General features: G+C 46.8%; 1 protein-coding gene across 5 annotated transcripts in view; it reads left to right on the top strand.

Annotated features, from left to right (window-relative positions):
* LOC138472811 (mitogen-activated protein kinase 8-like) overlaps positions 1–25550 on the top strand; it is a gene marked incomplete in the record, with an annotated part of 957660 nt that overhangs the window by 551673 nt on the left and 380437 nt on the right. For all 5 annotated transcript variants that reach the window (XM_069611172.1, XM_069611169.1, XM_069611173.1 and 2 more), the window contains 1 exon segment: positions 19715–19853. In XM_069611172.1, coding sequence (XP_069467273.1) covers positions 19715–19853 — 139 coding nt within the window.

Genomic DNA, 25550 nt, shown 5'->3' with positions numbered 1-25550 from the left:
TGTGTCGAATGAAAACAAAGGATATAGTAAAAATGCATCAGAATCACTCTACATGCATCAGCATCACTTCTGTTGCACACTTGAATTTGCTTTTAAAAGCTTTTTTGCGTTTAATTAAATTAAAACACCCCCAAACAAGGATACCCCCCAACTCCTACCCTCCCACACCTTTTAGGTTTATTATTTAGGAAGCAATCGCTGTAACTTATTTTTTTTTTGTAATGCTTCCTAAATGAACTTAAAATATTCCTCCTCCCTGTAACTAGCAATAACTGTGTTGACTCATCTCAATAAATTATAGTTGTGAAGTATTTACTCTTCAGTTGCAACTCGAGATTCAGATATTGATCTCAGTAAAACACTCTGGGGATGAGCAGGGGATAACTACACTATCCAAAAGCACCAAACCTTCACATCCTGCTTTCTTACCCTACGCACATTCTCCCCGGTCACAAAACTACCCTATTCACAACCTTTGTATAATTTTAAGACAGTTTCGAAAAATGAGCAGAGATCTTCAATCTCCAAACTGCACAATGGCATATTTTCATAAAGCCGTGGGGCCAGCAATGCATCATGGGAGATGTAACTAACTTTTTGGGTAGCGACCGGGGAACCCCGTTCTACGCCAAACTTTAAATAAATAGGATGGATTTACTCCAAACCAACAAAGGATTTCCTTCAAGCGCTTTGTGCCCAACCTAATACTTATTTTGGTTGTACACGTGAGCAAAAATTTGACATTTTCCCTATAAGAACATGAATGGAAGAGTGAAAAACACACCCTTTATATCTTTTGACCCGTGAAGGCGAGCGTCCGCCAGATAGCACGATCCTCCCCTCTATGAGAGACAATAATGGACTCTCCCAAGATGGGAATAAGGCTAAAACAAAGTGCGGGTGAGCTTAAATGGGAGTTTATCAATCAGAATAGGGCATGCAAAGGACTCTGCAAACTCCGAGAGCGCTCTGTCTGACAATAGCAAAGACAGGTGTATATATTTACAAAAAGCGTCATAAGAACCTACATGATATAGGGGGCACAAGTTCGTGGGGATTGGGTGGCGACGACTAACTATAGGTGCTGCTGCGATGTGGTTTGCCATGGTCGGTGGATGTCACTGGTTACCCTCGTGGGCTGGGTTGGGCCGGGCAGGTCAGCTGGGCTCATCCGGACGGTGTTGTTGTGCCAGCCGTGACCAGTGTCAGTGATGAACGTCTTTCCTGGCTTTCTGCCCTAAGGCCACGCACACCGCAGTCTTTCAACATTGCAATATTATCTTCTCCGATAAATCTTCCAATAGGTTATTCTACAGGTTAATGCAACACAGGAGGAATGCACCTAGAGTAGGGTCTTTTGGTGATACATCAGTACATGGTTACCATCGTCCTGTTGACCGGGTATCATAGGTCGCGAGGTTGGGTCTCAGGGCACGGGACGGGCCGTCCGAGTTATCATGTCTCGTTAGAAGTCATTATGAATGTGTTCCTGTAGTGTTGCTATAATATTGGGTGTCCTAATTTTACAGGGGCCATTAACCTAAGGTGAGCCGGTGGGTCGTGGAGCCTAAGAAAGGGCGCCTTTGGATCTGTGTTTTAAGGCCGGGGTTTACTGCTGGGTTGTAAATAATTCAGATGGCAGGCCGTGGCCTTGGGTGCTGCGGGGGAATGTGAATGTTTGAAGCGGCTCCAGCTGAATTGGGGGAGGTGGAGCACAGCAGCACAGACCTCTGCTTTTTCGTCTGGCAGGCTGCAATGGGAGGAAGGGGGCAATGGCCTTGCATATGCTCACAAAGGTATTTTCCTCGTGTGTTGCAGATTTAAGTGGCAGAGACATAAACATTCACATAATATACAATACTCATTGAGTCTTTTCAAAGCTTATGTTTTTGACATTGTTAGTGCCTTTCACATGGCCATTTTAAACACGTTACCTATACGCTAGGTATTTAACAACCACAACATTTTGTTACATTTCTATACATGTGCGGTAAGCGAGGTAGTAGTAGGGTTGGTGGAGCACGCAGTAACAACCATCTAATAAGATTGACGGCAGTGACACATAGTGAGCTTGGACATACATATGGTGCATTTTCGTGCACCACTTACATGAGCTCCCAATAGGGTTGTATTGGTCTTCCATTGCACTCTAGCAGCATTAGTTCAGTTATGGCATGGGACCTTGGGGTGCAGTCTTCTCAGCGAAACATATAACATGAAAACCCCCGGGACACTTTTACTATTTGCGCATAGCTACGGGGATGTGGGTATTTCATCCTGAATGTCATATAAGCACACATTCTGCCATCTTCATGGAGGTTACAGGTTTTTAGTCAGAAAGGTCATGGAGAGAAAAGTTTCATCACAGGTGGTTTGCTCATTAGTATTTGGGGACTCTGCTTTTGTCAGGGGACCATTTTACAGTTCTTTTCCACCCCGGCCCTGCTGGCCGGGTCATACTGGGAACAGCGATACACTGCGGAAGGTGAAATGTTACAGTGTTGGTATCTATTATTATTATTATTATTAACACTAGCTCATGTCCGTCTGTTCGTGGGAACGGGCTCTCAGCGGATCTGCCAGAGGGCTGCGGCCACAGGGATAAGTGAAACTCTCCAAGGGTGGGGGCCGCGCTCTGGTGCACAGGGCTCAAACCATCTTTTTTTTTTTTAATTTGTTTTTATTTTTTCAAAACCAAACAAAACCTCACACAATACAATCATATCAACATATATAATTATCAATAAACCATCACCTTGCGCAGTGTAATTCCCCCACCTCCCCCATTAGTGCCATCTACAGGAGCATTGTCAGGTAGCGCAGTGCTTATGCGCTCATCATCCGAGTCCTCTGATCCGTTATCACCCTGGTGAGGGTTAGCCATAGAGGCCACCAATTGCCGCCAGGCCAGCAGGGGCCCTACTTCTTCCACACCCCCCTAGTGACTGCTTCAAACCAAACTACGGATTCCGCTTCCGCCCATCTCAAGAGGTCCGCCCACCATAGCTCCACCCTGGGTCTGTGGGCCGCTTTCCAGCTCATAGCAATTCTGCGCTTGTCCAGGACATAAGCTAAGTCCTTCATCTTGCTTATATGTTCCAAGCCCCGGGGCCTGGGGAAAATCCCGAGCATGCATGACCAAGCCGATCCCACGTCCAACACCACTCCCCCGCCACCCAGTTTCGTTTTAACCTCCTCCCAAAATCTGTGCACCTCCGTACAAGCCCAAAACATATGCAGTAGCCCCGCTTCCACTTCCCCACATCTGGGGCATTTCTGGGTAACCGAGCTGCCGAACTTCGCAACTTTCTTGGGGGTTAAATAAGCCCTGTGCGTGACATACAGTTGAAGTTGTTGGAATCTCGCATTCCGGGACACCTTTTTATGGTACCTCTGGGCTCTCTCGCATTGTCCGTCTGTTAAGGGCCCGCCTACTTCTTCTTCCCAATCCTGTCTCAATTGGAGCAGCTCTCTCCCAGCCCTCACACTAAAGAGCTCATATAGCCTCGATATTTCATGCCCACCCTCCGAGACATCATACATAGTTTCCAGGGAGACATCAGGGTCATTAGCAAGCGCCGTCTCGGGCCATCTCTCTAACCCGTTTCATCAGCCTAGCGTAGGTTATATACTGGCCTCTATGTACCCCTGTCTCGTTTTGCAACCTCTGAAAGTCTTAATGCCTCCCCTTCCTGCCATATGTCTCCCAGTGTGGCCAGGCCCACCGGTTCCCAGTATCTGCGGACCGACTCGAATAATTGAGTCGCTCCCGCACAGCGCCACTTGTGGGGCCTGCTGGGAGAACGGCTCTGAATCATCCATCATTCTCCATGTCCTATGCCAAATCTCCCAGCCCAGTTTCAAAAGCCGCCCTCTTCCCACCAATTTGTCCTTCCGTGACCACACTACTTCCCTCAAAAAGTATGGGGCTGAGTCTCCCCGCAGAAGCCTGGCTTCCGCTGAATCTTCATCTGACAACCACCTAGCCACATACAACAGTTGCCCAGCCAAGTAATAGAGTTCGAAGTTTGGCAGGTCTATGCCCCCCTTATCACACGGGTTCTGGAGTTTCCACAGGGCCACCCTGTTTCTGGAGTTACCCCAAACGAACCCCCTACACATACTGTGAAGTCTCACAAATAGGCTCCTGGGGATCAGAAACGGGACATTCACAAAAAAATGCAGGAGTCTGGGCAGGATCACCATCTTAAGCAAGGCCGCCCTACCCATCATAGTTAAGGGCAGTCTGGACCAAAACACCATGCTGTTCTTGACCCCCTCTATTGCCCTCTCCGTGTTATGTTTATGCTCCGCCTCAATCCTGTGATAAATATGTACTCCCAAATACCGAAATGTCTCTGTCTGCCATGGTATTGGCAGGATAGGCAATCTCTTCAACGGGACATCTCTGTACCTGCCTAATGGAAACAGACTAGATTTTCCAGGGTTTACTGATATGCCCGAGAGGGTGGAGTAACGGTCCATCACCTCCAACACGTCATCCGCGTACAGTGACGCCAAGTGTTTCCCACTTACAGTGCGAATACCCACCTCCCCGTATTGTTGCCTCAGGCATATCGCCAATGGCTCCAGTGCTAATATGTATAGCATGGGTGACCAGGGGCATCCCTGCCTACTGAGTTGCCAAATATCTGAAACTATGGATCCCGTCTTGACCCTCGCCATTGGGGTGCTGTACAACTGCTGAACCCATCTGATGTATCCGGGTCCCATTCCTTATCCCCTCAGGGCCGCTCTCAGCCAAGGCCACCGTACCGAATCGAAGGCCCTGACTGCGTCGAGCGACACGATGGCCAGCTCACTCGTGTCTCCCTCTGTTTGGTCGATAATGTGGTGTAGCCTCCTATGGTTATCAGTAATATTCCTGCCTGGGACATAGCCCGTCTGATCTGAATGTATCCGCTTACCAATCACCCTCTTTAGCCTGTTAGCCAGCACCGCCATAAGTATTTTGCTGTCCTGATTGAGCATGGACAAAGGTCTGTAAGACCCACACTCTCCGGCCGGCTTGCCTGGCTTCAGGAGCGGGATGATCACAGCCTCGCGAAGGGACAACGGAAGTTCCCCCTTCTCATAAGCCTCGTTAAACATGGCAAGCAGTGGCTGAAGCAGCTCCTGCTTATATGTCTTGTAAAACTCACTAGGCAACCCGTCCGACCCCGGCGCCTTGCATGTGGGCAGATTCTGGATCACCACCTCCAACTCGTCCGAGGTGACAGGAGCATCCAACTCCAGTGTTCTAGGTCATCCAGGGTGGGCAGCTCTATATCCTCTAATGTATGCCGTATATCCTGACTGACGTCCTCCCCCGTGTCCTCATCAAATGTCTATAAAATTTGAGGAACTCCCTGTTTACCCCCTCATGGGTATTACAGATGCGGCCTCCCTCGCCCCTAATTTCCCGGATCACTGAGCGGGGGGGTCTCACTCTTATATAGCCAGGCCAGCAATCTGCCCGGCTTATCGCCCCCTGCGTGTAGCCTCGCAGTGTATTTCTTGTAGTTTAGTCTGCAAAGTCTATCCCAAAGTGCACAGCAGGTTAACTGTAGGTCCTTTATCTTAGCCCTATTATCACAAGTTGTGTTCTCTTGTCGTGTTAGACCCTCCAGTTCCCTCTGCGTTTCTTGCAGTTCCCTTTCAATACCCCCCTGGAGGCCTTTAGACTTGGAAATGGCTACTCCTCATACCACCACCTTAAACGCCTCCCACAGATCGTACGCTGCCCGTGTTTATATCAAAGTACTCCTCAATGGCATCCCTCAGATCTTCCCGGAACCCCTCATCCTGCAGTGCTTCTGTCCTAAGTCTCCAAGTCGGGATCCGCGATCTGGGGGGCTGATGTAGCCTCTCCACTACCAGAGGCGAGTTGTCGGATAATACCCGGGCCTTATATTCGGCTCCTACCATTTCTACCATTGTTTCAGCCGTTACAAACATATAATCTAGCCTCATATGCAAGTCCTGTGGCGCTGCGTAGTGCGAGTACTGCCTATCCGTGGGATGCAGCCTCCTCCACACATCCTCCAGGCCCAGGTCTTCCAACAATGTCCCTAGCGCTTTAGCCGCCGGCGCCACTCTCCCCGCCCTGTCAACTGACCTATCCAGTTTGAGGTTCAGGGTGCAATTAAAGTCCCCTCCCCACACCGTCGTACCCCCAGCCAGGGGGCCCAATTTACCATAAAGGGCTCTAAAAATAAGCTCTAAAATAAGCTGCAGTATCATGGTTAGGGGCGTACAGGTTAATAATGTGCACCTCCCTATTTTCCAGGAGCCCCGTTACCACCACCATTCTACCATCCGGGTCTATCGTTGAGCTAAGCTCCCGGAGATCACGTCTTCGCTCGCGGCCATCTAGCCACGCCCCCCCTCAAACCATCTTTATTTCACAAAATGGTTTCCATGGCCTAGCTAAATACAGCGATGTCTTCAGCCAGTGGCCCACCCACCACCTGGGCCCTGGTGGCAGGGGGAAACCCCTGACGAGCCATGGACTTCACAGGTGGGAGAGGATGCAGGGGATGGGGGTCTCTTGGACCAATCCTCCCATACATTTCCCCCCTTTCGTTACTTAAGTAACGAATACTTTAAATCCTCCAACCTCTTGCATTCTTCCTCTTCAATTACAGCTTCATCCCATGCAGGGGTGCCTTTTATGGGCATCCATGCCCTACACACTCCTCGCAGGCTTTCTCCTCTCCTAGCATATTCGTCCGGGGTGCAGGTCAGATATATACAACCACTGGCCCCTTCTAAGTCCACCCACACCTCCTCATACCATTCAAGTTCACGGGGCTCTTTAATTGTAGTGTGCCATAGCCTATCTACTATATCCCCGCTGTGGTATATGGGCACCATCTGGAATCTTGGCGTGTTATCTGTTCCTGTTTGTACCTGTACTTCCTGCATGTTTTGTATCATACCGCGGGCGTTGCCCCATCTCACCATCATCATTGCACCATTTGGTATGGCGTTAGCACAACATCGAAGACCCACCTGGCACATACAAAAAATAAAAAGGAGGAACACTACTGCCGGCATCAAAAATTTAACCGTCATTCCCAGCCATGATGGGACCCAGGAGAAGATGTTGTCGAACCATGTGCTTTCTTCTGCTCCACCTTCCATTTTCATTCTTTCTCCTAGGTTATGTACTGCTTCGATCACATGGGACAAGGAACCATTATCCGCGTCTTCGGAAGGTACGAAAGTGCAGCAGGCGCTTCCAATTTTTCGGCAAACACCTCCATCCATTGCTGTCAACAGGTCCAAGACATACCTATTTTGCATGGTCATTAGCCGCAGTGCTCGCAGTTCCACCTTTATTACGTTAAACCCTTCTTCAGTGTCATTCGCCAGCTGGATCAGCTCCCAGCGTGTGATTTGGAGCCACTTTGCATTTGCTCGTGCCTGGATGCTAGGGATGAGTGAGGCAAAGAAAGTTTCTGCAGGGCTGAATAATCGATATCTATCCGGGATCTGTGCCAGCAGCTCTGATGATGCTTTTGATATGTAGTTCGATGATCGTTTGTTTTGTGACAGCACCTCCTCCTTGTTACTGGAAGACAGGACATATACTTGTGACTCTGCAGTTGGCTGGGCCTCCTTCTGCTGAGGTCTTTCTCGCATTTTCTTGCTCCCATCAATGTGGCTTTCCGGTATCACCATTAGTGCGGAGTGTAGGGTGGCCAATGAGCAGCTGCCACCCCAGGATTGTGGGAGGTGCAGGTATGCCTGGTTGCCACATACCCAATAAGTGTCCATGAGGGCCGCTGTCCCCTTTCTCATATCTGGGATGGTGAGGGTCTTGTTGCAATTTTTGTTTACCCCCATGATGATTTTCCCGTCTCCCTTGAAATACAGTTCATAGTTCATTTCTTTCTGTAGCTTGAAGGGATTTTCAATGGCCGTTACCCAAGTCAATTTTGAGATGTTCTCCTTCCAGACTGGTGTGCAAGTTTTTCTATCCATTGCAGTTTCTCTGGTGCCACACCTCGCAGCGCTTCGGCTTTGCACATTATCTCTTCATCTTTCCACTTATTTTCTGAAAACAGTGTCCCTTGCATTATAAAAAATGGTTCCTCCAAACATATCACTCCTACCGCCTTTGGATAACATGTCTTCTCATTCTGCAGCATTTTAAAAGTTACCTCATGTGCCTGGAAGGTGTTCTTAATCCTGCACAACGTGAGATGAAGGAGACACTGAACATCGACAATAGGCAACTCTTTGGGCAGCAGTACTTTGGGTGTACCTGAAGCATGGGGAATGAGGGAGCAGACATAACAGCTTTCATTTGTTGTTTGCTTAGCTGTTGCACTCATGTCCGCATACCATTTATTTGTCTGGTGGGGGTGTCGTGGATCTTCCATTTTATCCAGCCCCAACCCGTAATACTCGTCATATTTTCTCTTTCTCGCCTCCCTTTTCCTTCTGTTATTCCTAAAATATTTCCCCGCTTCATGGGCGAGGAACAGTGTGGGCCCCCCTTTCTCCTCTTCACCCCCCTTTCCTCAGTCATTGTATAATGCTTCATATCTCACTGTCATTTTTTCATTCTCTTTCTTCATACTATCTAGCAGTGTGTTTTCTGTTGCGGGAGTGGGCACGCTGGTGGGGGTGTTGTACAACCATGATATAACAGAGGGGTTACGATTGTTTAAACTATGGGCATTGTAATTAGACGCTTTTGGCGGGGAAGTTGTGCTGTTTCGCGTTTTTTCCTGCAATCTTTCATTTGGCGAGATAGCACCATTGTGTGGTGTCGTGTAATAACCCCATACCAGTTTAGATCCGCGCCATACCATAAAATCACCTTCTTTAGTATTTACAGTTGTTGTTTCATTTGTCACATTAATCCCGTTATTCCCTCCCCCCTCGTTCATCTCGATAGAGATGAACGCTATAAACCAATATGTAACCAGGCCAAACAGTATTGTAAAAAATAATGTAATGCATACAGACAATCCACACTCATACGAATATCTACATCTTTCAGCTAAAACTTCTCTATATCTAACAAATCTATCCGTTGCAGGCTGCCCGTTTGTTGCCATGGTAGTTCCTGTTTGAGATATAAAAGTGCATTAAGTTTGTGCATGTAAACATTTTTGTTGGCACTATTTGTGCCAGGAGGTCGTGGAAGGAAGATGGGTTGGGTAGGGGAGGGGGGAAGGTGGGAGATGTACAGAGAAGGGAGCAGATAATATACATATTTTTCACATCGTTATTTATACTTGAAAGTTGTTTTTTTTTTTCATTTATCTCCATCGATAACCTGTAATATGTCTTTCGTTAGCGTTTTTATCTGTCAGTTACACTCCTCCATTCACTTGTTCACGTTCACTCATCATTTTCATTATTTTTGTTTGCTGTTGTCTGTGCCTCCTCATCTACCTCTTCCTGTACACTATTATATGCCTTTCGCACATCCGTCAAATGTATCCAGTATTTGAGCCCCTTTACTTCTACAGCTGTAGGGGTACAGAATACCACTTCGTATGGCCCATGGAACCGTGGGGCATTCCACCGGCGCACAAAGATCCGGACATAAATGAACTCTCCTGGCATTAATTGTCCCTGTACTTCATGTTCTACATGGGACACTGTCGTGTTTCCTTCTTCCCTTGTGAATGGTGGTGAGAGCTGCTTTTAGATTGCACGCGCTGCCCTAGTTAGCATCTTCAGGTATTCTGTGAACTCATCTCCCAATATTGTGGCGCTTCTGTGTGCGTCTGAGTGTTGGCGTAGTGGGGAATGTGCAGTGTGCGTCCGTCTCCCTGTCACAATTTCATGCGGGGACAGATGGTGGTCCTTGCTCGGCTGATTCCTTAGCTCAAACAGCGCAAGGGGTAAACAGTATATCCAGTTTTTCTTTAACAAAAAACACAATTTAGACAGTCTCCCTTTTAACAGTCCGTTCATCTTTTCGACAATGCCATTACTTTGAGGATGATAAATCGAGCACAATTTATGTTTTATCCCCAATAATGTGGTCACTTCTTTGAAGAGCTCGTTCACAAAGTGAGTGCCTTTGTCTGAGCGAATTACGTCGCAAATTCCCCAACGCGGGAACACTTCCCTTACTAGGAACTTTGCAGCGATTTTAGCATCCGGTCGCGCACATGGGCCTGCTTCCACCCACCTGGAAAATGGGCATACAACCACTATCATGTAGCGTGCCCCATTATACCTTTTCCCCCATATCCGCGTAATCAATGTGCAGTTCTCTGAAAGGCCCTATGGGTTTTGGAATTGTCCCCCTGAGGGTTCGTAGCGTCATTCCAGAGTTATATATCTGGCACGTTGTGCACTCCATTGTCAATCTAGATATGTGCTCCTGGAGACATGGCACGAACCAGTCTTCTTGTATCTCTGCTGCAATGTGTTGTTTGGTGTTGTGCGCTGGAAAGTGTAATTGCTGAAATGCTATCTCTAACAGTTTGATGGGCATTACTACTTTTCCTGAGTTATTTTGGCGCCATAATAGGTCTGTTGCCGATTGGCTGCACCCTCTGTTTTCCCACACCATCTTCATCACCACTGGCCCCTTCCTGCAGCTCTAGTATTTGTGATATGGACATGGAATTGTATCCTCCTGGGAGTTCTTCGTTCGTCTTTTGCTGTAATATGTACTGACCTGTTCCACGTCTTTCAAAATAAGAGGCTTCCTTGGCAGCAGCATCCGCTGCCGCGTTCCCCAAAGAGACAACGTCTGTGTTGGTCGTATGTGCTTGGCACTTCACTATTGCTACCACTGTTGGATCTTTTAGGGCCTCAATCAATTCTTTCAGTAGTTCAGCATGTTGCACTGGGGTCCCATCTGCCCTTCGAAACCCTCTCCGCCCCCACCTGGCTAGACCTCCATGTACTGTTGTCGTCATGTAGGCTGAATCTGTATATATTGTTACTGCACAACCTTTAGCTGCATGTAATGCTTCTATTGGGGCAATAAGTTCTGCTGCTTGTGCTGAGAAATGTGATGGAAGGCGGTACTGTACTAGTACTTCATACTCACCTTCTTCTAGCCTCACTACTGCCAATCCCACATGTTTCTCTCCTGTGTCCATGTCAATCGATGCTGACCCATCCACAAAGTACACCTCCCCCTCACTCAGGGCATTTTCGCACACCACCGTGTCCTCCCGTTTCCCCTGTGTAAGTTGCACAATTGTGCTCTTGCATGTCCTCTAGTGTGCAAGGTTCTGTGATGAATGTTGCTGGGTTTACTGTCCTGCACCGTACCACGTGAATATTGGCGCTGGACAATATTATTTCATAGGCAGTTGCTCGCTGTGTGGTCAGTGTACTTTTTGATCTTTTAAGTATTGCAAATAATGAGTGTTCCACGAACAACGTGACAGGGCACCCCATTACTATTGTGGCACTTTTCTCAATGGCGAACGCGGCGACGGCGAGAGATTGCTCGCACGCGAAGTGGCCTTGCATCACCGCATCCAATGTGCCTCTATAGTAAGCCATTGGTTTGTGTCCTAGGGAAGTCTTTAGTGTCAGTACAGCTGTCATAAGAGTTCCCTTACAATGTGAGAACAGGTAAATTTTGCGTTCATAATCAGGATTGGCGAGTACTGGAGCACTCGAAATCAGCTCTTTTAGTGACTTAAACGAGTCACTCATCTCTTCTGACCACTCTATCTTCCTGTTCTCTTGTTGGGCCTCCTTGAGTGCTTGCAGTAATGGTCTGGTGTAGGCTGCGTAATCCAATATCCATGCTCTACAATAGTTACACATTCCCAAGAATTTCTGCATCTCCTTCACTGTTGTGGGTTCTCTCACTGACCTTATTGCTTCCACTCTGTCAGGGATTATTCTTTTCCCGTCTCTTGAGATCAGCTGCCCCAGGTACAGCACCTCTGTCTGACAGTATTGTAGCTTTCCCTTGTCCACCTTGTACCCTTTATTCGCCAGCAGCGTCAGAAGTGTTACTGAGTCTTTTCTGCACGTCTCTTCACTCTGTGCGCAGACGAGCAAATCGTCTACGTACTGAATGATCGTTCTTTCAACTGATAAATTACCCAGGTCTTTGTGTAGTATGCGGTTGAATATGCTTGGACTTTCACAGTATCCCTGAGGTAATCTGCAATGCTTGTATCTCTTTCCCCCTAATGTGAATGCTGTCAGGTATCTGCTTTCTTCTGCCAAGGGGATGGAGAAGAATGCATTTTTCAAATTAACCACTGTGAAATGTGATGCTGTTTTTGGGATGCTGCATAATATTGAAGCAGGGTTCGGAACTAAAGGGAACTCTTTCTGTATGACGTCATTTAGGGGGCGTAAATCCTGGATCATCCTCCAAGCCCCCTCCCTTTTGTTTTTTTATCTGGTAGATACAGGTGTTACATGGGGAGTTTGAAGGCACTATTATCCCCTGTGCTAACAATGCATTTATTGTTTCTTTTATCCCTTCCTCAGCTTCGCGGGACAATGGATATTGTTTCACTCGGGGCAAAATTGCCCCTTGTATGAGATTGATTACCACTGGTGTCACTCCATGCAACAACCCTACATCATGGGGGCCTGTTGTCCACAAATTGTTTGGCACCAGTCGCATGTCATCGTCAAAAAAGGACAGTGGCATTCCCACCACTGCCATCAACTGGACGGGAATTTGTCTCGTCTGAATCAAAATGTCACAGGGCATTGCTATTTCCATTATTATCTCGCCATCATTTTCCGCATCAGAAAAGAGATCCTCATCAGATAAGTCCTGTAGGGCAATATTAGCGTTGATTCACAGTACAGTGCGCCATTCACACCCATCTATGTCCATCCCAATCACTGCAATCCTCTTTGCTGATACCTGGACGGCATGCAGGTCTAAGGATACCACTGACCCTGGTGCTATGTCTGGGCGCACTATTGGGCGGAAGATGAATTCTGCGGGTGTTTTCCACTCCAACTTTTTTAGCTCAGGGACTACTTGGGCCAGCTTTTTTAAGCCTTCGATGAACATTCTCTTGTCCACTTGTATGCCATGTATTTCCGGTGCCGTTGTCCGAGCCTGCAGTACCAGCATTACACGTAATGGGCATATTCCTGGTGTCGTGCACACTATCCCTCTTTCTGTAAATGATATTGTCATGTTAAGCTTGCTAAGAAGGTCCCTTCCGAGCAGGTTTATTGGCGATTGTTCATAATACAGTAAGGGTGTCTTTACCGTTTTACCCCCCACTGTCACATCCAAATCTTCTGTGTATGAACTTCAATTAAAGCCCCAGAGAACCCCTGCGTCTCTAACTTCCGGTTAGATAACGGAAAGCGGCCGTCCCGAATACATGATTTCTCCGCTCCCGAATCCACCATGAATATGAACTGCTTGTCTCCTATCTGCGCCCCTAGCAATGATTCCTCTGCTGCATCGTAGGTTGTAGATAGAACAGGACACGCAAGTGTTCTCGTTGGGCTGTCCTATGCTGGTTGTCTCATTGTCCCCCCCCCTGGTTGAACACACTTCCTGAAACTACTGACACACCACTATAGGGGGCTGGTGCTGGGGCTCCATTTGCATTTGTTGCGAAAGGGTTGCCTGGGGCGTAGTGCATAGTGTCGTTGTTTTGTGGGTGATTCTGTGTTCTGTAGTGATGCCCTTGCCTTTGCTCTGGGTACCCCTGCTCTTGTTCCCTTTTGTTGTTGCCCCATTGGGGGACCATATGGGCTTCCCGGGTGAGGGTGGCCATAGTGTTCTATCTCTGGAAATCCATTGTTTGTTCTACTCCTGCACTCTCTGGAAAAGTGCCCCCACCTACCACAGTTCCAACAGCTTCCCTGCGCACCTCTGGGACCTTGCCATCCACTTCCTCCCATTCCCCCGTACCCTTGTCCATCCCCTCTATGACCCCTGTACCCACCTCGTCCCCCTCAAGGGGCCCACTCTTGCCACTGCGGACCTCCACTCTGCTCGTTCCACTGCCGTTGCCCTGCTCCTGCCCAATTAGTTGCCATCCTCCCCTGTATTGCTACCAGCCCCTCCTCCTCCTCTTCTCCCTCCCTGCTGTGTGGGAGCGCGGCTACGGCTGCAGCGATCTTCACTAGCTTCGTTTGTACTAATTTTTCCTCGTCTGCCAATCTTTTCTGCGCTATCTCCTTTTCCCTCTCTTTTATTCGTTTACAGTGGTGAACTATTATGCTCTGTATTTCGGACCATCCTTTTGCTTCAATACCTGCGATTTTGTCAAGTGCTTTTTGTACCTCTTTAGGGATCCCCCTCTTTATTATGAAGTAGAATAATAATAATGTTGATTGATACCAGGGCGTGCCCGTTTCTGCTCTCCACATCTCTTGGACCCGAAAAATGTAATCCATAGCATCTTCCCCGTCGTTCATTGTACATTGCATTACTGACTGCAAATCTGGGGTGTCTGGGAACGTCTCTCTTAAGGCGTCCCACACCCTGGCATGTACTGTGTTAAAAGAGGCGCCATCATGGCGATCGCAGTCTAAAGTTACTCCCGGGAAGCCAGCCTTTACCCATACTCTGTCAGCTTGATCCCCGACTGCTGATTCTAGCAGACTCTTCACATCACCTATTGCTAGAGGTACCCCGGCTGTGTTTTTCTCGAATGCATATATCCACTTGCTTGCCCCTCCTGATAGCGGGGGCAATGACTTTAACAAATTGGCCTTATCCATCTGAGCCCAAGGTATGTAATTTGGCCTCCCTCCTCCCCTGTGTATTACTGGGAGTTGTAACCTCCCCTTTGTTGTCGTATCTGCACTCACCTTCATTCCGTATTTTCCTAGTGGTGCCATTTTCCCCAATCTATTCCTTAGTCGTCCTGCCCACTCTTCTTCCATGGTTCTCCCTGAACATGCGCCATCCAACCCCTCACTTCCTCCTCCCATTGCCATGCTTAGTCTTTCCTCTAAGTCTTCTCCTATATCACACAATAGCTCCTCTCTACCTCCTGTAGTCCTTGTTTCATCGTCAGTGCGCTCCTTCCTCCCCTCTAGTTCAATTATTTGTGCCGGTTCTTCTTGTATCCTAAACAAAATCTCCCCCTTCTTCCACCCTTCTTCAATGGTTTTATTCTCACTCTGCGCTCTTGATGTGGGCTCTGACCTAGCAGCATTAATCGCAGTCTGTTCACATATACTTTTTATTCTCGAGAGCTCATCTTTTGCTATAGAGATCCTGGACTCTAGGTCTTCTGTTAGTTTCTCTATGTTCACTATTGGTGTACTTACCTGGTCTCGCTCTCTGACTCTCATACGGTGGGGGTGCTGTTGGCCCTTGAACCGTAGTGGTTGTTGTTGTGGGTACATATGTTGGGTCACTGTATCCTTCTGCGGGCACTGGCTTATTTAGTATTGGGTACAACCTAGTTATCTCTACTGGTGGCTCCCCTTCTGGCAACACCTTGTCATCTCTTGGTATCAGTAATGGATTGTCAGTGGTAGATGGCAGATCAGTACCTAATTCCCTTTTCTTAGGCGGGGGTACTTCTTCAAACAATCTCCATAGGTCTAATATTTCTCTCCTATTATGTAGCTGCTTCCCCTTGTATTTCAAACAAATGCATGTAGCTACCATATCTAGGACACTCTTGTCAAATGATCCCCCTTCGGGCCATATTTGGGGTAATCCTTCCCCCTTCAGCTCTGTGATCCACTGATCGTGATATTTCTTGATGCGTTCAGCATACCCAGGTAGATTCTTACAAATATGTGATAATGGTGTTTCTGCCCCCATAGCTCGTGGTTGCTCGATACTGATGTATATTTATATATATATATCTTTATATAGATGTATCACCAGATGCATCTAAGTATTTGTGAATTGCTGCGCGTGGGGACCTGCGTGTGTCTCCGCCACCTGTACAATATAAGAATGGCCGCGCCCAGCCTCTATTCTGTATACTTTAGGGGGCACATACAAAAGCAAACCACCCTTCGTACACCATCAATACCTTCAGCAACTTTGCCCAAAGAAACAATCACTTTACCACATTGCGCTCTTCTTTGTAAAATTTCTTCTGGTCACACTTACCATAACCACACCGTAATTATGCACTTATGACCACCTTTACACATTCATCGTGACAAATATGTTCTGGCACATACGATGCTTACACACCCATAGGCAACACTCTGTTCATAGCTCAACTTGTAATCCCTTTCCTCCCTTGCCAGCTGTCCCTTTCCGTCTTAATCTGATATGAATTTGTTTTGTAGGTTTGATATAAACTCGTCTTTCTACTTAGATTATCCTTTTTTTTTTTTGTACTAACCCTGTTTTTTCCCCGTAAACCCAGAGAGAAGAATAGAAAGAATAGCAGTCACTAATGTATTCACCGTGTCTTCCTTTACCAGACACCTTTCTCATTTTCCACTTCTTCATATATTCCCAGTACTAGTCAAGATAGCACTATGCGGCGCCGCCTTCTACCCCCTCGCGGAGCTAGGTTCCCGTCTCTTTATCTCTTTTCACCTCTTAATCCTAATGGCCATATGCAAAGAAAAAGTAAAGAATGTCTAGAGTGGTCCTTAGTAGTCCCAAAGTGTCCCCTTTCAACCAACCTCGTTCCCTGTCCTATATTTCCTCCCCTACTCCTTTTATGGTCGCTCGCACTTAATACTCACGTGCCCGTCTTGAACCGAGAATCTCCGAAACTGGGTCCGTCTAGGCAGTGTTGCCGTACGCTCAACGGTCAGCCCCGGCTCTGGCGAGCGGTACTCAAAGGGGATTTTTCAACCGGGATCCCATACCCTCTCTCTGTTGTGTGCGCACTTCTGAGCGTATCGGTCGCCGTTGGCGGGCAGCCTTCCGGAGCCGACCAGAGATTTTCGTGCCAAAGGGGGCGGTAGGGATATATATGTTAGCAGAAAATAATAATCACGCTGTCGGAGTCGCCACTGAAGGCGAGCGTCCCCCAGATAGCACGACCCTCCCCTCTATGAGAGACAATAATGGACTCTCCCAAGATGGGAATAAGGCTAAGACAAAGTGCGGGTGAGCTTAAATGGGAGTTCATCAATCAGAATAGGGCATGCAAAGGACTCTGCAAACTCCGAGAGCGCTCTGTCAGACAATAGCAAAGACAGGCGTATATATTTACAAAAAGCGTCATAAGAACCTACATGCTATAGGGGGCACAAGTTTGTGGGGATTGGGTGGCGACGACTAACTATAGGTGCTGCTGCGATGTAGTTTGCCGTGGTCGGTGGACGTCACTGGTTACCCTCGTGGGCTGGGCTGGGCCGGGCAGGTCAGCTGGGCGCATCCGGACGGTGTTGTTGTGCCAGCCGTGACCAGTGTCAGTGATGAACGTCTTTCCTGGCTTTCTGCCCTAAGGCCACGCACACCGCAGTCATTCAACATTGCAATATTATCTTCTCCGATAAATCTTCCAATAGGTTATTCTACAGGTTAATGCAACACAGGAGGAATGCACCTAGAGTAGGGTCTTTTGGTGATACATCAGTACATGGTTACCATCGTCCTGTTGACCGGGTATCATAGGTCGCGAGGTTGGGTCTCAGGGCACGGGACGGGCTGTCCAAGTTATCATGTCTCGTTAGAAGTCATTATGAATGTGTTCCTGTAGTGTTGCTATAATATTGGGTGTCCTAATTTTACAGGGGCCATTAACCTAAGGTGAGCCGGTGGGTCGTGGAGCCTAAGAAAGGGCGCCTTTGGATCTGTGTTTAAGGCCGGGGTTTACTGCTGGGTTGTAAATAATTCAGGTGGCAGGCCGTGGCCTTGGGTGCTGCGGGGAAATGTGAATGTTTGAAGCGGCTCCAGCCGAATTGGGGGAGGTGGAGCAGAGCAGCACAGGCCTCTGCTTTTTCGTCTGGCAGGCTGCAATGGGAGGAAGGGGGGAATGGCCTTGCATATGCTCACAAAGGTATTTTCCTCATGTGTTGCAGATTTAAGTGGCAGAGACCTAAACATTCACATAATATACAATACTCATTGAGTCTTTTCAAAGCTTATGTTTTTGACATTGTTAGTGCCTTTCACATGGCCATTTCAAACGCGTTACCTATACGCTCAGTATTTAACAACTACAACATTTTGTTACATTTCTATACATGTGCGGTAAGCGAGGTAGTAGTAGGGTTGGTGGAGCACGCAGGAACAACCCGCTAATAAGATTGACGGCAGTGACACATAGTGAGCTTGGACATACATATGGTGTATTTTCGTGCACCACTTACATGAGCTCCCAATAGGGTTGTATTTGTCTTCCTTTGCACTCTAGCAGCATTAGTTCAGTTATGGCATGGGACCTTGGGGTGCAGTCTTCTCAGCGAAACATATAACATGAAAACCCCCGAGACACTTTTACTATTTGCGCATAGCTACGGGGATGTGGGTACTTCATCCTGAATGTCATATAAGCACACATTCTGCCATTTTCATGGAGGTTACAGGTGTTTAATCAGAAAGGTAATGGAGAGAAAAGTTTCATCACAGGTGGTCTGCTCATTAGTATTTGGGGACTCTGCTTTTGTCAGGGGACCATTTTACAGTTCTTTTCCACCCCGGCCCTGCTGGCCGGGTCATACTGGGAACAGCGATACACTGCGGAAGGTGAAATGTTAGTGTTGGTATCTAACACTAGCTCATGTCCGTCTGTTCGTGGGAACGGGCTCTCAGCGGATCTGCCAGAGAGCTGCGGCCACAGGGATAAGTGAAACTCTCCAAGGGTGGGGGCCACGCTGTGGTGCACAGGGCTTAAACCATCTTTATTTCACAAAGTGGTTTCCAGGGCCTAGCTAAATACAGCATGTTTGGTCGATGTCTTCAGCCAGTGGCCCACCCACCACCTGGGCCCTGGTGGCAGGGGGAACCCCTGACGAGCCATGGACTTCACAGGGGGGAGACGATGCAGGGGAGGGGGGTCTCTTGGACCAATCCCCCCATACACCCGTAACACAGATTTGCACACACATTTTCTATTTTGGAGGGGCATCTTGTCTGGAAACCTTTTTGCTGAGCCATCATATGGCTCAAAAGGTATTAGATATACAGGTTTCGAAATTGAGGGGAGAGCTGGCAGCTATTAAGCTTCTGCTTGTAGCCCAGACGACCCTGGTTAGTTTGATACCAACAGCTACCAGGAGTCACTTTTGGCTCCCCAGGCCAACTGATGCTGAGCACACACCTATGGAAATCTAACTCTGTGCATTTAGGCCAATATAAAAATAAATACTAGTACACATCTGTATGACATTTAAAGCATAAGGGTTCCCACACAATGGACAAAAGGACAAAAATATATGTTTGCATCTTGTGTGCAAGTTAGTATTTCGGAGCACTATGTACTTGCTCCTCATTACCCAATGCTAGCTCCTGGTCACTGGTTAATGCTAAATACCCAAGAGCTTTTTTTTTTTAGCTCCTGCTTATTTAATCTTAGTTCCGATCCCTGCACCTAGAAATTTTGTATTTCCTATTTATTGATCGGTTTCACCTTAACTGTAAACTAGTGACGCCCTATAATACCTATACAAACACCCACACATTTCTTTCTAAAGTGTCTGATTAGACCTCTTCTATCTGAGCATTGCTGTTCTGTGATGTCTGTCTCTTGGATCTGTTTTTGTGTACTGTTACCTGCCACTTCTATTTTGCCCCTGATTAGTTGATGGAATCCTAGAAAACTTAGATTTCCATTGTCCCTTCACCAAATGTGTCTTGAGAGGTTTGACTTGTATCTCTTGTTTTTTTCAGGTATATAGTGATGGAACTGATGGATGCTAATCTTTGCCAAGTCATTCAGATGGAACTAGACCATGAGCGCATGTCCTACCTGCTCTATCAGATGCTCTGTGGAATTAAACATCTCCACTCGGCTGGGATCATTCATCGGGTTAGTATGACTGAGGCCTTTCTCCTCACATTTTTATGGGTTTATATGATCTTTGGGGTGAAGGAATTGTAGGATGTTAGGGAGGCCGGTAAGTCAAAATGTAACATAGAAATAAGTTTGCTGTATTCTGTAGAAATGCCTCAAACCCATATGCAGTGTAGGGTGCTTAACTTCAGACCATTGTCCATCTTGTGTTGCCCCTGTGAGTGGGAAGGAGGGTAGCATGGTTGATCCTGCAATGTCAACAAAAAAGCAACTGAGTCTACAACCTTGCACACAGTATAGCAAAGGGAAGATGCTCTTCCATTGGTATGAACCGGACTTGGTTTTTGAGGTGTTTGTTTGCCATAGGCAACCATTGTTAGTGAACAAAGGTTTTGTGGGTGGTAACTTTGAGAGCCGAATAGAGTATGTCCTGGGGCAGAAAGTGATGGTAGGAAGTGTTATCTGATGTAGAATCAAAGACTTACATTTTCACTACCTGGGCAGACAGACTTGCACCGGAGGCAACAGGCAGAGATTGAGGAATTCCCCGTGGGAGTCCTGCTCTCTCTCACTCCATGGATTGAATATCAGAGAGGAGGGAGGCAGAATCCCCAGGGAAACCCTCCTGGGGAATAAAACCCTGAATCGTGGTGGCTCTTCGGAACGGAGGTTAGCAGGTTGGATGGTCCCTCTAGGCGAGCTGGAGTGCGAAGAGGATTGGAAACCTTTCCGGGGAACAAGATAGAACAGGTAAATGTCAGGTAGGAAGTAGTGAGAGAAAAAGAGTACTACGGATTTGGAAGGGAAACGTAAGTGATATTCAGAATGTGATTCTCAATGGGATGAGGATGTTCTTGGGAGTCTCCGGATGGCTGGAAGTCTTAGAACTGTGGCGCTGAATGAACGGATAAGTAAGGGAATGAATGTTAGCAATGGGAGGATTGAATGAGCTAAAGAGGACACTAAGTTTAAGGGAACTTACAGACACCGGCGAAACTCCTAACTGGAAATCTATGGTGGAGACAGGATACGGCTTGAGAATAAGCCTGTGGGTATGGGAGGCGGAAAGAAAAGAGTGAAGTTTAGATATTAGAGGAGAATGCAAGTTAGCAATATCAAAAGGAGGAATCCTAGCGGCGAACTTGCTGAGAGTCAGTATGAACAGTAGCGACGCGTATGCTAGTAACACTTCCTTCCTTATCAGGAGTCACGTGAGTAGACGCAGGAACGTAAGATGTGCGTGGAACAACTAGACCGCGGTCTTCCTCACAAGGAACCGTCGCTTTGGGAGCCTGCATTATAACGTTATGTGCCGTTCTTCCTAATCTCCTTCTTTGCCACCATGACCAATGCTGATAATGTGTAACAGCATGCCCCTTTCTCAGGGGAGGAGAACCCGGCTTTCCGGGGTGGAAGCGATAGAATTTTCTCACCAATTTGGGGGCATGGACCCCTGAAGCATCTTCCCACGTTCTTTCTGAAGGTGAGTACCCTTTCCAATCAATCAAAAACTGAAGGTGACCTCGTCTGTGTCTTGAATCACAGATATTGGCCACTTCGTATTCCGGACCTGTCTCAGTGTTCACTGGCGGGGGGTGTGATGGATGAGTTCTAGCAAAGCGGTCCGGAACGGATAACTTAATCTGTGAGACATGAAAAACGGGGTGAATTCGAGACCAGGAAGGAGGTAGATCTAATCGCACCGGTGATGCTCCTACTAGGGAGAGGATCTTAAAAGGTCCAAAAAATCAAGGAGACAATTTGGAAGGAACCAGATGTTTGGGGAGAAAACGAGAAGATAACCAAACCAAGTCTCCCTTCTGAAGTGGAGGTAACTTTCTGCGATGACGATCAGCATATCGCTTAGACCGATCCTGGGCTGCTTTCAAGGATTGGCGAGCCAGACGGTGACCTTTCTGAATGTCGCAAATCATGCAGTCGACTCCCGGGCATTGTGAAGAAGGAGGCGAGATGGAGGGTAAAAAGGATGGGTGATAACCATAGGAGCAGTAGAACGGGGTTGAGTTCATTGCAGAATGATGTGCATTGTTGTATGAAAATTCTGCTAGTGGAAGTAACTCCATCCAATTATCCTGAGCTGCGGATACAAAACACCGAAGATACCCTTCTAACGTTTGGATTAAATGCTCAGTTTGACCATTGGTCTGCGGGTGATATCCGGAACGGAGAGATCTCTTTATTCCCAATTCTCGACACAGATATTTCCAGAAATTAGAAGTGTATTGGGACCCACGATCTGAAACGATAGTATCTGGAAGTCCATGCTTGGAGAAGATTTCTGTCAAGAACACTTTTGCCATCTGTTCTGCGCCAGGAATCTTGGTGAGAGGTGTAAAGTGGGCCAATTTAGTAAAATAGTAGATGGTTACCATAATAGTGTTGTGTGAAGACGAAAGAGGGAGATCAACAATAAAATCTGTAGAAATAAATTTCCAAAGTTGATCCGGGATAGGCATACAGGATAGTAAGCCGTAAGATGGAACACGAGGAGTCTTGGACTGTTGACACACCACACAGGCGGAAACATAATCACGGACGTCAGATCTTACTGTAGGCCACCAGAAATGTCTAGAGATGAGTTCCAAGGTGTTTTCGATAGCCACGATGTCCAGCCACTCTGGAGTCATGGCACATCTTTAGTACCTCCTTTTGTAAAGAAGCTGATGGAATCAGGACTTGAGCTTTATGGAAGTAACAGCCTTGAGTCAATTTAAGCGGATGTTGGCTCGCTATTTCTTCACATGTCTGTCGGTTCTGTGACGTTGCCAGATTCAGCTCCTGAAGAAAGTTGGTTGTCATTGCTACGAATCTAGCTTTAGCGAATAAAGGTTTTGGAGTGAATCGATGAGGAGAGAAATCTTTACGTGAAAGGGCATCTGCACGGAGGTTTCTGTTTCCCGGGAGGTATGTAAACTCAATTCTGAATGGCAAGAAAAAATGGGCCCATCTCGCTTGTCTGCTGTTGGTAGTATGTGCTTGCTGTAGTACTTTGAGATTCTGGTGATCCGTGCGTCCTTCGACCGGGTATCTTGTTCCCAATAGCAAATGCCTCCACTCTTCAAAGGCTCTTTTAATAGCAAATAACTCCTTTTCAATGACAGAATAATTCTCTTCTGACTGATTAAACGTCTTGGATAGATATGCTACTGGTTTCTCGTCTCCCTGTTCGTTCCTTTGCAGTAAAACCGCTCCCAATGCATGATGTGAAGCATCTGTCTCCACAATAAAAGGTCGATCTTGATCTGGGGTAGACAGTACCTCAGCAGAAGTAAAAAGGCGTTTTAGCTTTTCAAAGGCTTTCTGTGCCTCTTCATCCCAATCGAAGATAACCCCTTTCTTTAGGAGCCTCGTGATGGGTCGAACAGTTTCAGAGAAACAGGGGATAAATTTGCGATAGAAGTTTGTGAAACTCGGAAATCTCTGGATTTCTTTGATGGACGAAGGAGAAGGCCAATCCAAAACTGATGATACTTTTCTAGGATCCATTGAAATCCCTTGTGGAGACGGGACAAACCCTAAATATGTTACTTGACTTTGATGGAATTCGCATTTTTCTGGCTTGCAGTATAGCTGGTTCTCTTGAAGGCAAGCTAACACGAGATTGACATGATTGATGTGTTCTTCTTTGTCCTTAGAAAAGATCAAAATATAATCGAGATATATGATGACAAAGTGAAGAAGGATATCTGCGAATAGATGGTCCATAAATCTTTGAAAGATTGCTGGTGCGTTGACCAGTCCAAAAGGCATAACATGATACTGGTAGTGTCCGAAAGGGATTCGAAAAGCTGTTTTCCACTCATCCCCATGGGTAATTCTAATAAGATAATAGGCTCCTCTGAGGTCCAGTTTAGTATAGAATGAGGCTCCTCGAACAGCCTCCAGGATATCAGGAATCGATGGCGTGGGATACTTGTCTGGAATATTAATCAATAATCTATGCAGGGTCGTAATTCTTCCGAATCTTTTTTCGGGATAAAGAACAATGAAGCTCCAGCAGGAGAATTGGATTCTGAAATTAGACCATTTTGGATATTTTGCTGAAGGTACTCCTTCAGAGCTGCCTTTTCTTTCTGGGAAAGCACATACATGCGCCCGAAAGGAATTGGCTGATCAGGCATTAAATTGATGTGGTGGGAAATTTGGGAGTAGAGAAAACTGAATGATAGAGCTAATGGCATTCAGGAATCCTACTGATGTGGCTAATAGACGGAACTTTCTGGCAACTTTCCATCTCCGACGGGATATGTACTCCTACTGAAGAACCGGACAAACAATGAGAGGTGCAGTATTCGGAACCCAAAAAGAGTACTGGCTGACCAATTGATGGAAGGATTATGTAATCTCAACCACGATAGTCCCAAGATTACGGGGAAATGGGCCGTTCTGATGAGGTAGAATTCTATGGTTTCCTGGTGAGCCTTAACCTGAACATTTAAAGGTAGTGTGTTCTCGAATTGGACCCGAACTCAAAGGAGTCCCGTCAACCCCTTGAATAGGAGTTACCAGTGGTTTGGCTACTCTAGGGATCCCTTTACTAGATGCCCATTCGTCATCCAAGAAGTTCCCAGCCACCCCACAATCAATGAGTGCAGGTACATTCTTCAGGATAGAATTTGGGAGGGTTATTGTCAAACAAATCACGACCATGGGTTGGTCAACCAACCCAGGGTCTGAGGAAGATTCGTTGCTAGTAGGTGAACCCTGTCTAAACACTCCTACTGTGGTTCCCCCTACCGTAGGGGTTTGGCGTTTCCCGAAACCTGGGATTGCTTTCTACGAGGTGGTACTAAGGGACAGTCTCTTAGAATGTGTACAGATAATCCACAATACATACAGTCCTAAATTCTTTCTCCTCTCCCTTTCTGTGCTAGATAAAGGACCTTTCATAGTCCCAATCTGCATGGGCTCTTCCGTAGAAATGGGTTTAGTATTCCCGGGGAGAAACTCCAAATGAGCTCGAGGACTCTTACTCTTCTTCCTTTCATGATGGCGTTCTTGCACCCGGTAATCTATCTGCATGGTAATCGAGATCATTTCTGCCAAATGTGTTGGTCTAGGAATCTTTGAGACCTCATCCTTGAGCTCTTCAGACAGTCCTCTCCTAAATAAAGTGATCAGACCATCATCCGGCCATCCCGTCTCAGAGGACAATTGTTTAAAGTGCGTGATATAAGAGATAAGATCCTTAGATCCTTGTCTCAAATCTAGTAGTCTTTCTTGTAAAGATACCGAAATTTCTTTTCGGCCAAACATGGTTTTCAGACTGTTTATGAAAGCAGGATAGGAATCAAGAATAACATTTCCTGATGTAACCAAAGGGGTAGCCCATGCTAATGCTGGACCCGATAAATGGGAGATCACAAATCCCACCTGGGAAAGAACCTGGGCTTAAACGTAAACTGAATAGTACAGCTTTCCAGAAACTCTTTCAGCTTAAGCGGGTTCCCGTCAAACTTTTCCGTGTGAAAAGTTGACAGAGGAGTTTCAGAAAAGGCATGACCTATCTGCTGTTTTAACTGTGCATTGTCTTGTTTTAGGGTATGCATCTCTAGCGACATGGACTGCATTGCAGCCATGAGTTGTTGCATCTGTTGTTCCATAGCTAATCGCCGTCTGCCCCGGTATTACGATACCTATGGCGTCGCTATCTGTTATCTGATGTAGAATCAGACTTAAATTTTCACTAAC

This window comes from Ambystoma mexicanum, chromosome 8 (assembly GCF_040938575.1).
Source record: "Ambystoma mexicanum isolate Mex_15411 chromosome 8, UKY_AmexF1_1, whole genome shotgun sequence".
Lineage (NCBI taxonomy): Eukaryota > Metazoa > Chordata > Amphibia > Caudata > Ambystomatidae > Ambystoma > Ambystoma mexicanum.
The sequence above is the reverse complement of the archived record's forward strand: the minus strand, read 5'-3'. Positions and strand labels throughout refer to the sequence as shown.